At 44.8% G+C, this 14,601-nt stretch overlaps 2 protein-coding genes across 2 annotated transcripts in view; both read right to left on the bottom strand.

Moving 5' to 3' along the window:
* Positions 1–14,601, bottom strand: part of LOC120986334 (chromaffin granule amine transporter-like) — a 309,248-nt gene that overhangs the window by 245,713 nt on the left and 48,934 nt on the right. The window contains exons 3-4 of the mRNA XM_040414857.1: positions 10,492–10,798; positions 10,334–10,392 (exon numbers count right to left, since the gene is read on the bottom strand). Of these exons, the coding sequence (XP_040270791.1) occupies positions 10,334–10,392; positions 10,492–10,798 (366 nt within the window). The remainder of the gene's footprint in view (positions 1–10,333; positions 10,393–10,491; positions 10,799–14,601) is intronic.
* The window catches only part of LOC120987787 (chromaffin granule amine transporter-like), a 520,630-nt gene that overhangs the window by 457,164 nt on the left and 48,865 nt on the right, over positions 1–14,601 (bottom strand). The gene's annotated exons all lie outside the window — the stretch shown is intronic.

The raw sequence follows: 14,601 nt of genomic DNA, 5'->3' as shown, positions 1-14,601 counted from the left end.
GATGAAGCCAAATGATTTCTATGTATGCCCATTATTGATAGCCTGCCAAGGTATGTATTTTTGCATGTGGTGCTCATAATCAATGTAAATTAACAATTAAAAAAAAATATGTATTTACATATTGTAACGGATCTCCTAGCACCCCGACCGGGTACCTCCATCGATAGAAGCTCCTAGCGCTTCCCGAGGACTCCAAGCACTCCGCTCTACACCAAAACCGCCACAGGAACCAGGAACAGCTCTTACAAGAGCTAGTAGTTATAGCCAGGGGAGTATAGCAAATCTTCAGCGTATAGCAATCCCCAGTGTCGATCAGTTACCCAAACACCAGCCTCTACATGATGAAGGGTAAAACAGGAACTCTTTATTGAATACACAGCATTGACTTATATACACATGACATACTGAGGGCATGACATAGCAGCCAATCCTGTACAGTTTAAACACAAAACTAACCCTATTCAACAAACACAATGGCATTGTCTGTGACGCAATTAACAAACACACTGGCATTGTCTTTGACGCAATCAACAATTAACATGCAAACAGATATCTTCACCCCCTCCATAATGAATGAATAGGGGACGAGGAGACACATGTGATGGGATTATCTCCTGAGTGTATCATAGGAGTCGGCTGCTATTATAATCAACTACCAGTAGAAAGAGGGAGGTGCTCATGCCGCTCTACAGAGCACTAGTGAGACCTCATTAGGAGTATTGTGCTCAGTACTGGAGACCATATCTCCAGAAGGATATTGATACTTTAGAGAGAGTTCAGTGAAGAGCTACTAAACTGGTACATGGATTGCAGGATAAAACTTACCAGGAAAGATTAAAGGACCTTAACATGTATAGCTTGGAAGAAAGACGAGACAGAGGGGATATGATAGAAACTTTTAAATACATAAAGGGAATCAACAAGGTAAAAGAGGAAAGAATATTTAAAAGAAGAAAAACTGCTACAAGAGGACATAGTTTTAAATTAGAGGGGCAAAGGTTTAAAAGTAATATAAGGAAGTATTACTTTACTGAGAGAGTAGTGGATGCATGGAATAGCCTTCCTGCAGAAGTGGCAGCTGCAAATACAGTGGAGGAGTTTAAGCATGCATGGGATAGGCATAAGGCCATCCTTCATATAAGATAAAGCCAGGGGCTATCCATAGTATTTAGTATATTGGGCAGACTAGATGGGCCAAATAGTTCTTATCTGCCGACACATTCTAACTATCTTAATCCCATCACTAACACAATCAGTGGGAGTCTCAGTGCAGAGTTAACCCTTTTTGTGTTGCTGAATCCACACCATGCCTTTTTAATGGGCCATAGGAAATATGTGGCATATAAATTACACACATAAATCAGGGTTCATAGTTCCTTGTAACCCCAAAAGGTCTGAGGGGGGTCTCCATTGTTCTCGGTCCATAGTCTGTAGGAAGGAAGCTAGCCCTCAGGCTCCTTCAGCAGCCCCAGTGACGGTTCAATCCGTCACATTTCTCCCCTCCCAACAGTAGACTAACCAGGTACCTGACCTCCTGTCGGTCGGTGCCTGAGTTAGTCGAGTAGCCCACCCATAAACAAACACTGGTCCTGTTGAACTCTGGCTCTGTTCGGTATGTCCCCAGCTGTTGAGTGGGCATCTGCTACTCTTTGCTTCATTGTTGTTCTCTAGCTTGGAGTTGTAGGTACAACTGCGCTCTGCCCAGATGTCAGCTCTTCCGCTGGGGTAGCCAGTGGGGAGTCAGGCTCTGGACAAGAGGATAGGGGAGGGCAGAGGCCAACTGCGCTCTGCCCAGATGCCAGCTTTTCTGCTGGGATGAGGTCATGGAATCCTACCCCCAGGACCTTGTTGCGGATCAGCTGTGGAGAGGATGGAGCGCTTACCTCTTCCTCCTGGCATTCCTGCGTGGTTGGTGGGGGATCTGTACCGGCCGTCCAGCATCCCGGTAGGCCTGGTGCAGAGACTGCGGTCCCATCTGCACGATCGGAGTTAGGGGTGCTGTCCCCCTGTGGTTGGGGAGAGAAACCGGTTGTCTCCTCTCCCTTCAAGGTACACTTCCGCTGGGGAATGAAGACGATGCTCTTCTCTCCCTGCAAAACATACTGCCACTGGGAGCAGGACCGACTGTCCCTACTCCCTGAAAATCCGGCTGCCGTTGGGGATCTGGGCCGACTGCCCAGCATCCCTGTAGGGTAGGTGCAGAGACCTCGGTCCCATCTCCACTGTTGTGGGGCTTACTGTCTCCCCCTGGTACGTTAAGCTGACGCTGGGGAGAGGGGGTAACAAGCTCCTCTCCAATACATACTTCCAGGCGCTGGGGAGGGCGACCGACCGTCTCCGCTCCCAATACAGTGTCCTGCTGCTGGGGAAAGGAGACTGGGCTCTCTATTCCCTGCTGAACACTCTGCCGCTGGGGTGGAAGGACAAAGCTCTCCTCTGCTGCTGGGGGACAGGACCGACTGTCTCTGCCCCCTGTAACTCAGCCTGCCGCTGGGGGATGGAGACTGGGCTCCCAATTCCCTGCATATTACACTGCCGCTGGGGGATGGAGACTGGGCTCCCAATTCCCTGCATATCACACTGCCGCTGGGGAATGGAGACTGGGCTCCCAATTCCCTGTACATCACACGGCCGCTGGGGAATGGAGACTAAGCTCCCAATTCCCTGCATATCACACTGCCGCTGGGGGATGAAGACTGGGCTCCTAATTCCCTGCATATCACACGGCCGCTGGGGAATGGACACTGGGCTCCCAATTCCCAATAACTCCCATTGCCGCTGGGGGACAGGACCGACTGTCTGCCTCCTGTAACTCAGCCTGCCGCTGGGGAATGGAGACTGGGCTCCCAATTCCCTGCAGGAGCAGTGGAGAGACCTTGGTCCCATCTCCATCGGCCACCTGGGGTTCTTCCCAGTAAACATCCACAATATCCTCCCAGCTGAAGGGCTCTGGACCTGGGTCTGACTTCTTGCTGTCCTGCTGAGCCTTCCCAATGGAGTGGAAGAGATCTCGGTAGTCCTGCTCCAGTTCCCACTCCAGGGTTGCTAGGTGAGCCAGGTCTTTCTCTACCTCATGGGGGTCATCCCAATCCTGCCTAGCCCCCCTCTCGTAGAAAATGTTCTGAAGTCTAGACTGTGCAGGGCTCCCGAAGTCAGGCTCTGCAAAGGACTCCCATAACAAGCCAGGACCATCAAACTCCTCTCCCTCTGGCTTGTCATGCTCAGCTGTCCAGGGTATATACTGTGCCATATACCAACAGAGCGCCTGGTATGCCTCCTCCAAACATAGCTCCTGCCATACCTGGTACTCTAGTTCCTTCACCCATTCCTCCCGGGGCTGCTCTCCCAGGAAGGGCATCCGCAGGGCCACTTGCTTCTGCAATCGCTGCTCTCCACTGGGGAGACTCTCACCTCGCTGGTATTGTACATTACCCAGGGCCTGGTACCAGATGCCTTTCCTTAATGCATCCCGGCCATCCAGGTCTTCCTCATCGTATGCCACTGCTGGTTCCATCCTGCTGCTGCCAGGGGCGCTATACAAATACTAGCGTTGCCCTCAATATACTCCACGAACGGTGTCTCCGAGCTGCTTCTACTCACACTAGGACGCCATCCCACTGCTGCCACCAATGTAATGGATCTCCTGGCACCCCGACCGGGTACCTCCGTCGAATGATGCTCCTAGCGCTTCCCGAGGACTCCATGCACTCCACTTGACACCGTAAGCACCGCAGACCCCACGAACCGCCGAAGCTTGGTTGAGGTCTCGCCGTCTCCTACCCACCCTGGACCTACGACAAGGCTCCAGGCTCCAGTGTGTGAACCTCTACTAAATCCAGAGAGCAGGAACAGCTCTTACAAGAGCTAGTAGTTATAGCCAGGGGAGTATAGCAAATCTTCAGCGTATAGCAATCCCCAGTGTTGATCAGTTACCCAAACACCAGCCTCAAACAGGAACTCTTTATTGAATACACAGCATTGACTTACAGTCAGGTCCATAAATATTGGGACATAGACACAATTCTAACATTTTTGGCTCTATACCCCACCACAATGGATTTGAAATGAAACAAACAAGATGTGCTTTAACTGCAGACTGTCAGCTTTATTTGAGGGTATTTACATCCAAATCAGGTAAACGGTGTAGGAATTACAACAGTTTGCATATGTGCCTCCCACTTGTTAAGGAACCAAAAGTAATGGGACAGAATAATAAACATAAATCAAACTTTCACTTTTTAATACTTGGTTACAAATCCTTTGCAGTCAATTACAGCCTGAAGTCTGGAACGCACAGACATCACCAGACGCTGGGATTAATCCCTGGTGATGCTCTGCCAGGCCTCTAATGCAACTGACTTCAGTTCCTGCTTGTTCTTGGGGCATTTACCCTTCAGTTTTGTCTTCAGCAAGTGAAATGCATGCTCAATCGGATTCAGGTCAGGTGATTGACTTGGCCATTGCATAACATTCCGCTTATTTTCCTTAAAAAACTCTTTGGTTGCTTTTGCAGTACGCTTTGGGTCATTGTCCATCTGCACTGTGAAGCACCGTCCAATGAGTTCTGAAGCATTAGGCTGAATATGAGCAGATAATATTGCCCGAAACACTTCAGAATTCATCCTGCTGCTTTTGTCAGCAGTCACATCATCAATAAATACAAGAGAACCAGTTCCATTGGCAGCTATACATGCCCACGCCATGACACTAAAACCACCATGCTTCACTGATGAGGTGGTATGCTTAGGATCATGAGCAGTTCCTTTCCTTCTCCATACTCTTCTCTTCCCATCACTCTGGTACAAGTTGATCTTGGTCTCATCTGTCCATAGGATGTTGTTCCAGAACTGTGAAGGCTTTCTTAGATGTCGTTTGGCAAACTCTAATCTGGCCTTCTTGTTTTTAAGGCTCACCTATGGTTTACATCTTGTGGTGAACCCTCTGTATTCACTCTGGTGAAGTCTTCTCTTTATTGTTGACTTTGACACACATACACCTACCTCCTGGAGAGTGTTCTTGATCTGGCCAACTGTTGTGAAGGGTGTTTTCTTCACCAGGGAAAGAATTCTTCAGTCATCCACCACAGTTGTTTTCCGTGGTCTTCCGGGTCTTTTGGTGTTGCTGAGCTCACCGGTGTGTTCTTTCTTTTTAAGAATGTTCCAAACAGTTATTTTGGCCATGCCTAATGTTTTTGCTATCTCTCTGATGGGTTTGTTATGTTTTTTCAGACTAATGATGGCTTGCTTCACTGATAGTGACAGCTCTTTGGATCTCATCTTGAAAGTTGACAGCAACAGATTCCAAATGCAAATAGCACACTTGAAATTAACTCTGGACCTTTTATCTCCTCATTGTAATTGGGATAATGAGGGAATAACACACACTTGGCCATGGAACAGCTGAGAAGCCAATTGTCCCATTACTTTTGATTCCTTAACAAGTGAAAGGCACATATGCAAACTGTTGTAATTCCTACACCGTTCACCTGATTTGGATGTAAATACCCTCAAATTAAAGCTGACAGTCTGCAGTTAAAGAACATCTTGTTTGTTTCATTTCAAATCCATTGTGGTGGTGTATAGACCCAAAAAAAAATTTATTGTGTCATTGTCCCAATATTTATGGACCTGACTGTATATACACATGACATACTGAGGACATGACATAGCAGCCAATCCTGTACAGTTTAAACACAAAACTAACCCTATTCAACAAACACAATGGCATTGTCTGTGATGCAATTAACAAACACACTGGCATTGTCTTTGACGCAATCAACAATTAACATGCAAACAGATATCTTCACCCCCTCCATAATAAATGAATAGGGGACGAGGAGACACATGTGATGGGATTATCTCCTGAGTGTATCATAGGAGTCGGCTGCTATTATAATCAACTATCTTAATCCCATCACTAACACAATCAGTGGGAGTCTCAGTGCAGAGTTAACCCTTTTTGTGTTGCTGAATCCACACCATGCCTTTTTAATGGGCCATAGGAAATATGTGGCATATAAATTACACACATAAATCAGGGTTCATAGTTCCTTGTAACCCCAAAAGGTCTGAGGGGGTCTCCATTGTTCTCGGTCCATAGTCTGTAGGAAGGAGGCTAGCCCTCAGGCTCCTCCAGCAGCCCCAATGACGGTTCAGTCCGTCACTCATATATATCGATAATGTGATTTCCAGAACTCCATGACTAGTGATGAGCAGCATAGGCAATATTCGTATTCGCGATATATCCCGAAATTTTGGCCTAATATTCGCCATAAATTCGCAAATTCTAGAATTCGTGATTGCGAAAATTGGTAATCGGGAAATTTATGATAAAAATTCACGATACGAAAATTTGCGATCAACACTACTCCTAAAGTCAAAGATATTTCAGACTTCTCATTGGCCCATAAGCAAGAAGCAGTGAGAGATCATGGGTACTGATGAAAAAAAAAATCTAGATTATTCACGATTATGAAGATGTAGCACTATATTCTAGATATTCGCGAATTTTCAAAGTGCCTATATTCGTGATAAAATTAGCGATTAGAATATTTGCGATCTACACTATCAATGACTTTTACTTCTTGGTATTTCAATTTCAAAGTTGAGAATTGTATATTTTCTCGTGGTAAAAGGGATGTTCTTCCAGAAACAATGACATTAGTGTCCAAAGGCAGTGTCTGATTTTGCAGCTCATCCCTTTCTATTTGAATGAGGCTGTTGCAATACCAGACTTGTCCCATGGCCATGAGTGGCGCTGTTTCTGGAAAAGAAAAAGTTCATAGTGTATGTTTTATTCTAATGCTGGACACTTCATTACATCTGAAGTTACTCTGCACCTACTTCCAGGGATACTGTATGAACCAGCAGCCTCTGGTCCATGTTCCTCTTTGTCATGGTGTGTGTGCAACAAGGACTGGGAAGTCCAGCTCATGTTAGCCCTATACTCCTTGTTTTGGGCTGATTGATCTAGCATGGAGTTTCGTTAAGATATGCAGAGTAAGGGCTCGTTCACACGAACGTTTCTTGCGTTCCGTATAAAATAGTGATCATTTAACATGACTATGAAGATTACTGTTTTCTAGCTGCTGTGGACTGTGGACAAGAGCAGCTAGAAACAGTAATTTTCATAGAGCTGTGTTATGATTTATGGACACAGCACTCAGCATGCTTAGTCAGTCAGATAGAAGGCTGGCTAAGCATGCTGAGAGCTGTGTCTAAATAACATAACACATTAAAGGGATTCTGTCACCAGGTTTCACCCCTGTCAGCTAAAAATATGCTGATGTTCAGGGCGTCTTCACGATTCCTAATGTGGGCTTATAAACGTCATCTGTGGGCTTATTTAGCTAAAAAACAGCTTTTACTAACCTGTCAGTCAAACAAATAAGGTGCCCAAGGGGATGTTAATGGATGCAAGGTGCCGACCGCACCCGCCGCCGTTCGTGCCCAGCGCCGCCTTTCCAGACTTCTGCTCCGCCTCCTAATTCTCTGTGCCGCCTCTCGCTCTCCCTCCCTCCCCCCTCCTCCTGCTGTAAGATCTCACGCATACAAGGGTTGAGCAAAGTGCCGGCGCATGCGCACTTCGCTGTAAGAAGCCAAATGGAGAAGTCCGCACGGGCGCATCAGGCAGAGGCCTGTGCGCAAGCGCGAGATCTTACAGCAGAAGGAGGGGGGAGGGAGGGAGAGCGAGAGGCGGCACAGAGGATTAGGAGGCGGTGCAGAAGTCCGGAAAGGCGGCGCTGGGCACGAACGGCGGCGGGTGCGGCCGGCACCTTGCATCCATTAACATCCCCTTGGGCACCTTATTTGTTTGACTGACAGGTTAGTAAAAGCTGTTTTTTAGCTAAATAAGCCCACAGATGACATTTATAAGCCCACATTAGGAATCGTGAAGACGCCCTGAACATCAGCATATTTTTAGCTGACAGGGGTAAAACCTGGTGACAGAATCCCTTTAAAGAAATTACTGTTTCTAGCTGCTGTGGACTAATGTGTTATGTTATTTAGACTGAGCTCTCAGCATGCTTAGCCAGTCAGTAATTTTCATAGTGCTGTTATGATTTATGGACACAGCTCTCAGCATGCTTAGCCAGCCTTCTATCTGGCTTTGCATCTTGAGAGTCACAGTCCACAGGCTCAGAAACAGCCAGATAGAAGGCTGGCTAAGCATGCTGAGAGCTGTGTCCATAAATCATAACAGCACTATGATTGCCCTCCCTTCCAACTGGATGAGTTTATCTGATACCTGCCCTGCTCCAGAAGCTGGAGGGATAACCGCGGGCGCACTGAGGTCATATCCGGCGGGCCGGCATTACAGGAACCGCACCAGCTGCTCTGACGTCCTGCCGCCGGATATCCTGTGACGTACATCCGGCGGCAGGACGTCAGAGCAGCTGGTGCTGTTCCTGTAATGCCGGCCCGCCGAATATGACCTCAGTAGTGATGGGAAGTTCGGATCTTTCAGATGAATCGGTTCATGAATCGGATCTTCGGTTCACTTGCTGAGTCACTGACTGCTGAGCTGACTCGCAAGAGAACCGAAGACTCTAGGTGCCGGTGCGCATGCGCAGATGCTATCCATTCGATTCACTTGCTGCTGCTGACTCAGTCGGCTCTTCAGCTCTCTAATGAGTGAGTCCGGATCAGGAAGAGTGATTGATTATAGTGATAGTGAAGGGAAGCTGAGGCTGACGCCGGACAGGAGGACTCAGGACAGGACTCAGGAGCTGTCACTGTGGTGTGCATTGTTGTCTGTTGTGCATTGTTACCCACAGTGACAACAGTCTGACACTGACAGTAGTACAACCAACCAAGTGAAATGTGAATGCACGCACAGGGAAAACTATGTGCTGAATTGATAACAGTATTACAGTAACACAGTCACTGGCTGATAATAAAATAGTCCCCACAGTCCCCACTTAACGGAATCCATAAAGGAGATGTGAACCCACCCTTAGTTATATAGCTACTGAACGAGATGCCTTTAACATATATATCTCCTGAGAAGCCAATTTGATCCTAAAGGGTTAAGTCAACCTGTAATCTAAACTCTGTGTCATCTGTCACTTCTCTCATCTCTCTGCTCCTGTCCCTTAATCTTATCACTGCTGCAACAAAAGCATCAGCGAGAGCCTCAGTGTAACCTGTTCTAGACTCTGACAGCCTCAGCGTAACCTGTTCTAGACTCTGACTCACGGCTCTTTTAACTCAAAGAATCGAATGAGTCTCTAACTAATCGGATCTTTAGATTCTTTTAACTTGTGACTCATTCGATTCATTTCTATTCTTTGACTCCCTGTACTACGACTCAGAGCTGCTAGTGCTTGCCTTGCCTCAGCTCTGATTGGTTGGTGGGCGGGGAGGGGAGGGGCTGGCAGAAGCAGCTTCCATTCTAGGATCATATTACGCTCCTCCCGAGTCCCTCCCTCAGGCTCCTCCCTGCTGCCAGCGGGAGGTGAGCGTCTCTGCATTGTCTGTGCGCTGTGTGACAGCTGACAACAGAGGACTTTTAGCGCGGGCCGCTCCCGACGGCCTTTTGGCTGGCGGATGGGCCTATTTTATGGTAGGGGCCTGGAGCTGCAGCTCCATCAGCCCCTACGTTAATCCGGCCCTGCATATGATGTCTGATTTTCATTTTTTACATTAATCATGGGATAACTCCTTTAAGAGGAACTGTCCATTTCACCAATGGAAGAAGTGTTGGGCATGCACCTAAAACCATTTCACTGTATACAATGCATTGTGCTAGAGAAGCATTGCCATGGAGCAGAAGCCATCTGATTATGAGTTACCAGGGTGTCACCCTGCATGGCACTAACTGCTGAGCCTGCTAACTGGGTGTTATTGGTAGAGAGCCTTACCCTAACTTGTGAGAATAGGTGCATGTAAATTAAGGGCAAGGAGATCTGCAGGTCTGAGGAGGGGTCATGCAGCACATGATAAGGGTTACCAGGGAGAATACATGCATAAGGGGTCATTTATGACCAAATATGCACCACTTTTTGGCGTATATTTGGTGCAGATTGTGTCACAACGGTGATTGGCTACCATTAATGTCCCAGATCGGCAAACCCCTTTAAAAGGTTTCCCACTATAACGAAATCCAGCAGCAAGTGTTCAATTTGCCTGCAGCACTCCCAAAGGTGAAATTATGTATTACACAAGTCCTGTTTATATCATTGTGCTAAAATGATTAATAATATTTCTATTTTTAGGAGGTGTTGAGGGAAGTTTGGATTATATTAATTATTGAGATTTGCATAAATATCAATAATTAATATCCCCTTTAACAGGAGGGTTGTGGAAATGGAATAGAAGTATACATAACTCACGTAAAGTAGACACGAACAGGATGATAAATCCAAAGAACATTGTTATATCATATCCAAACCTAGGAAAATAAGAAGTGATTTAGAACATAAACTAGAAATGGAAATGGCAAAGCAAATGTATTATAGTAGAGCTTTGTGAATCTTGTACTACCATGTACCTGTTGGTAAGGAGTCCTACTATGGAGCTGGCTAGAAGTTGTACTATTGCTTTGGATGCCAACAGAAGGCCACCTTGGACATTCTCTTGTTGCAGGACAAGCGTTTCGATGTTGCAGCTGGAATTTTGGGGGGGCCCTTGGGTCTTATTATCAATCCCTTGATGATTTGAATGGTCACTTAAGATGGTAGCATTGTCATACAAAGAGTACATGGATGCTTTGGAAGCAGGAGATGAAGCCATCAGGTCCAGAGATGTGTTTCCATTCTTATGTTCTATCCCATAGAGGAAGCTTGGAATGATGGGAACTAGACAGAAATGAGTAATATATTAGAAATAAATATGTGAATAAACATTGAGTGGTCAATGCAAAGATGAACATAATAAAAATCATTATGTAGAATGATCTGGCCTATGAGACACCCAAAACTAGGACTTCTCATTAATCAGGGGCAAATGAAAGTATACCTGTTCTCCATACAGTCACAGTAGGTGCCAGCGGTGGCATAACTAGAAGCTCCGGCCACCCAATGTTCAAGACAACCCCTGTAGTTTAATATGATGTATGGACAGTAATGAACTTAAAGGGGTTATACAGGAAATAATATTGATTATGACCTATCCACCGGATAGATCAGCATTATCACATCAGCAGGGGTCCAAATCTCAGCTGATCTGCTGAAAGTCCAAGTAAATAAGGGTTGGGTGTGCTCACCTGTCGGTGAATCCTTATGGAAGCATGGATTGCCGTCAGGAACCGGACGGAAAAAGATTCTTAATCATGAAAAAAAGAGGAATAATCCAGCTTCATCTTCAACGTGGCAGCTTTATTAGTAAACGTAGTGCATTAAAACCATACAGACAGTCCATGTCAACGCGTTTCGGATCCCCTTAATGCTGATCCTTAATCAAGACCACAAAGAGACTGTGTTCACACAGGATTTTTTATATGGTGGATAACTGCAGGCATCCTCAGGTGACTACAATTAACCTAATCACACTCTCTTTTTTCATGATTAAGAATCTTTTTCCATCCGGTTCCTGACGGCAACCCGTGCTTCCATGAGCATTCACAGACAGGTGAGCACACCCAACCCTTATTTACTTGGACTTTCAGTACTGGGAACCAGGTGTGGAGCTCCCTGTGAAGCAGCTTTACTTTGTACCAGCCATATTCATTGACTGGGATATCTTATACAGTGCTTGAGTTATATATATCTCCAACCATACAGAATTTTTTATTATGTCACATACCTCTTTAAAAAGTTATTGAAGATTGTTAAGACCGACTTCAAAAGATGAATAAAATTTTTTGATTCGGATAACAAAGATTCCCAAGATGCATTAGATCTAAAAATTCTATTGTAAAAAGGATAAATTCTTAGGTGGGGTCAATAGAGTACTGACTAGGTAAAGATGGGGGTAGTGGGTAGACGGATGGGAAAGAAACTTACCCTAGATGACCCTCAAGATCTAAAGTCCGGACCTTTGCACAGGGATGTCCCCTGATGGTGGAGACACCCTGCCCCCATACCTAAGTCTCTCTATTGCCCTAAAAAAGCCCTACTAACGAACCTGGATTGGAAATAAATAAATCCAGGGAAAAACAAAAAACACATACAGATGAAAATATGTATAAACAATAAGACAACCCCAACTCGGGGTTGTCTTATTGTTTATACATATTTCCATCTGTATGTGTGTTTTTTGTTTTTCCCTGGATTTATTTATTTCCAATCCAGGTTCGTTAGTAGGGCTTTTTTAGGGCAATAGAGAGACTTAGGTACGGGGGCAGGGTGTCTCCACCATCAGGGGACATCCCTGTGCACAGGACTTTAGATCTTGAGGGTCATCTATGGAAAGTTTCTTTCCCATCTGTCTACCCACTACCCCCATCTTTACCTAGTCAGTACTCTATTGACCCCACCTAAGAATTTATCCTTTTTACAATAGGAGTTCTTGTTTCAATATATCTATCATACTTAGGATATCACTTGGAGCAAACTATTTTTGCTCTATAACCCAGTCGAATAATAAAGGTATCGTTTTTAGTTAAGCACGTTAAATTCTACTTTTTTCTTAAATTAAGCTTGGTACGTGTAGTCTATCTTTAATTATACATCTTTTCAAGTCTGTTCTCTAGATCTAAAAATTCACATGACATCCCTAGAGAACCTTCTAGTGAAAGAAATACGCACCTGGTGCGACCTTAACACATTGCAAAAATATGTGGAGAAATGTATGGTTCCCCGGGGTTTACGCTTGTGGAAAAAAAAAACAACTACTGTTTACTCTGATACATTTACTTCACAGTGGCAGAACATATTGTCGGACTGTTCGCTTAAACTTATGGAGCTCATCATTTATCATGAAGTGGAAGCTCTGTCTAATATGAGGGAAGAGGTTAAAGTTATACAAGATTCTATTGTTCCCTATTCACACATGAAGGCTTTCATGGATATGGATGCCAAAGTGCAGGAGAATCTCGATAAAGTTGAAAACAGCCTTATCTCTGTTAGACAAGAAAAGTTCAACCGAGATCTTCAGGATTCTAAAAGTCATTCAGTCTATGTATGGAATGACAATAAAATAAATACTCCACGATCTATAATGAAGAGATCTAATCGATACAAGAATAGAAATAATAATGCTAAAGTTGTATTCAGCTCAACAGATCCGGAATCTTCAGATTCTGCCACGGACATTCTGTCTAAAACCTTTGTGGATAGAGGAATATTCACACCAAGCACGTCTGCCAGCGGCAACGCCGATCATGTGGTGAGATCAAAAAACGCCGTGGAGGGCGCAAGCATAATAAAAAGCGGATGCTATCCATCCCGAAACAAGATCAAGTAGAGAACCTACAGGTGGTGAATTTGTCCTCAAAGATTCTAACACAACCACAAATTGACGTATTGGCCCGTGGACTTTCGTTTTCCCCGACATGTCATTTCAATATTTATCAAACCATCTTAGATGTGAACAAACTGGCACGAGATTTAACTTTGAAGAGACACTTTCATAATCCACATGATGAGGAAGATTGTATTTTATCGAATTCCATCTCTTCCTCTAGTGATGTACCTGTGCCAGATTCATCGCATATTGAGACAGAGCCATCATCATGCCTAACTAATTTTTCCTTTCAGGAAATCGCAAATATTTCATGCATGCAAGAATCCCACACTGCTCCTGACGTCGATCCATCGAAAGATTTTGCTTTTGATTTTATTACAAAAAAATCGGGACTTTTATCCGATTCAATCCCGTACTTCAACCTTGGATCGATTTCGGGAACAGGTGGAACGGGATTTATTTGATCTCAATGCGTCTTTGAAAACATCTAATGTGAACATGTCTGTATATAATCTTACAATTTAGGAACAATGGGCCTTGCATGATCTAGAGGGAATGGAGGATATTGTAGTTAAATGGGCTGACGGGGGGGGGGGGGGGGGGGGGGTGCTGGTAGTCCTGGACAAGTTAATCTATAAAAAACAGAATATAGCTATGTTAGATGATTCAAACACCTATTTAAAACTTGTCCAGGACCCCACCCCTCTTTATCAGCAACAACTCTTCTCTATCCTTTCCTTAGGCTTGGATGGGGGTTATTTAGATAAAAAATGAATTGATTATATTGAGGCTTCCCACCACAGATGCGTCCGATTGTCTAAGGAATCGGTTCTTTCACTGAGAGACTATCAGCTTGGGTAGATAGCATACTTCAACCCATGGTCCAAACTATCCCCGGTTTCCTGTTGGACACAAAAACTGTATTAAAATTTTTTCGGGATTTTACTTGGAGACCGGAATATAGTTGGATCACGGCTGATGTTACTTCATTATATACAGTGATACCTCATGAATTAGCTTTTATTGCCCCAAGATGGTTTCTCAGTGTATATTCTGATTATTCGGGACTACATATGTAAAGTGGTATTATTCTTGTTAGAGCATAATGTATTTATATTTAATCACCAGATGTATCTGCAGTGTACTGGGGTTTCAATGGGTGCGAAATTTTCCCCATCAATGGCTAATGTATATATGGCCTGGTGGGAGAACCAATATTTATTCTCTCAGGGTAATGTATGGGGCTCCTCGGTTT

This window comes from Bufo bufo, chromosome 1 (genome assembly GCF_905171765.1).
Source record: "Bufo bufo chromosome 1, aBufBuf1.1, whole genome shotgun sequence".
In the NCBI taxonomy this organism is placed as follows: domain Eukaryota; kingdom Metazoa; phylum Chordata; class Amphibia; order Anura; family Bufonidae; genus Bufo; species Bufo bufo.
Note: the sequence above shows the minus strand (reverse complement) of the source record. Positions and strands in the feature narration are given on the sequence as shown.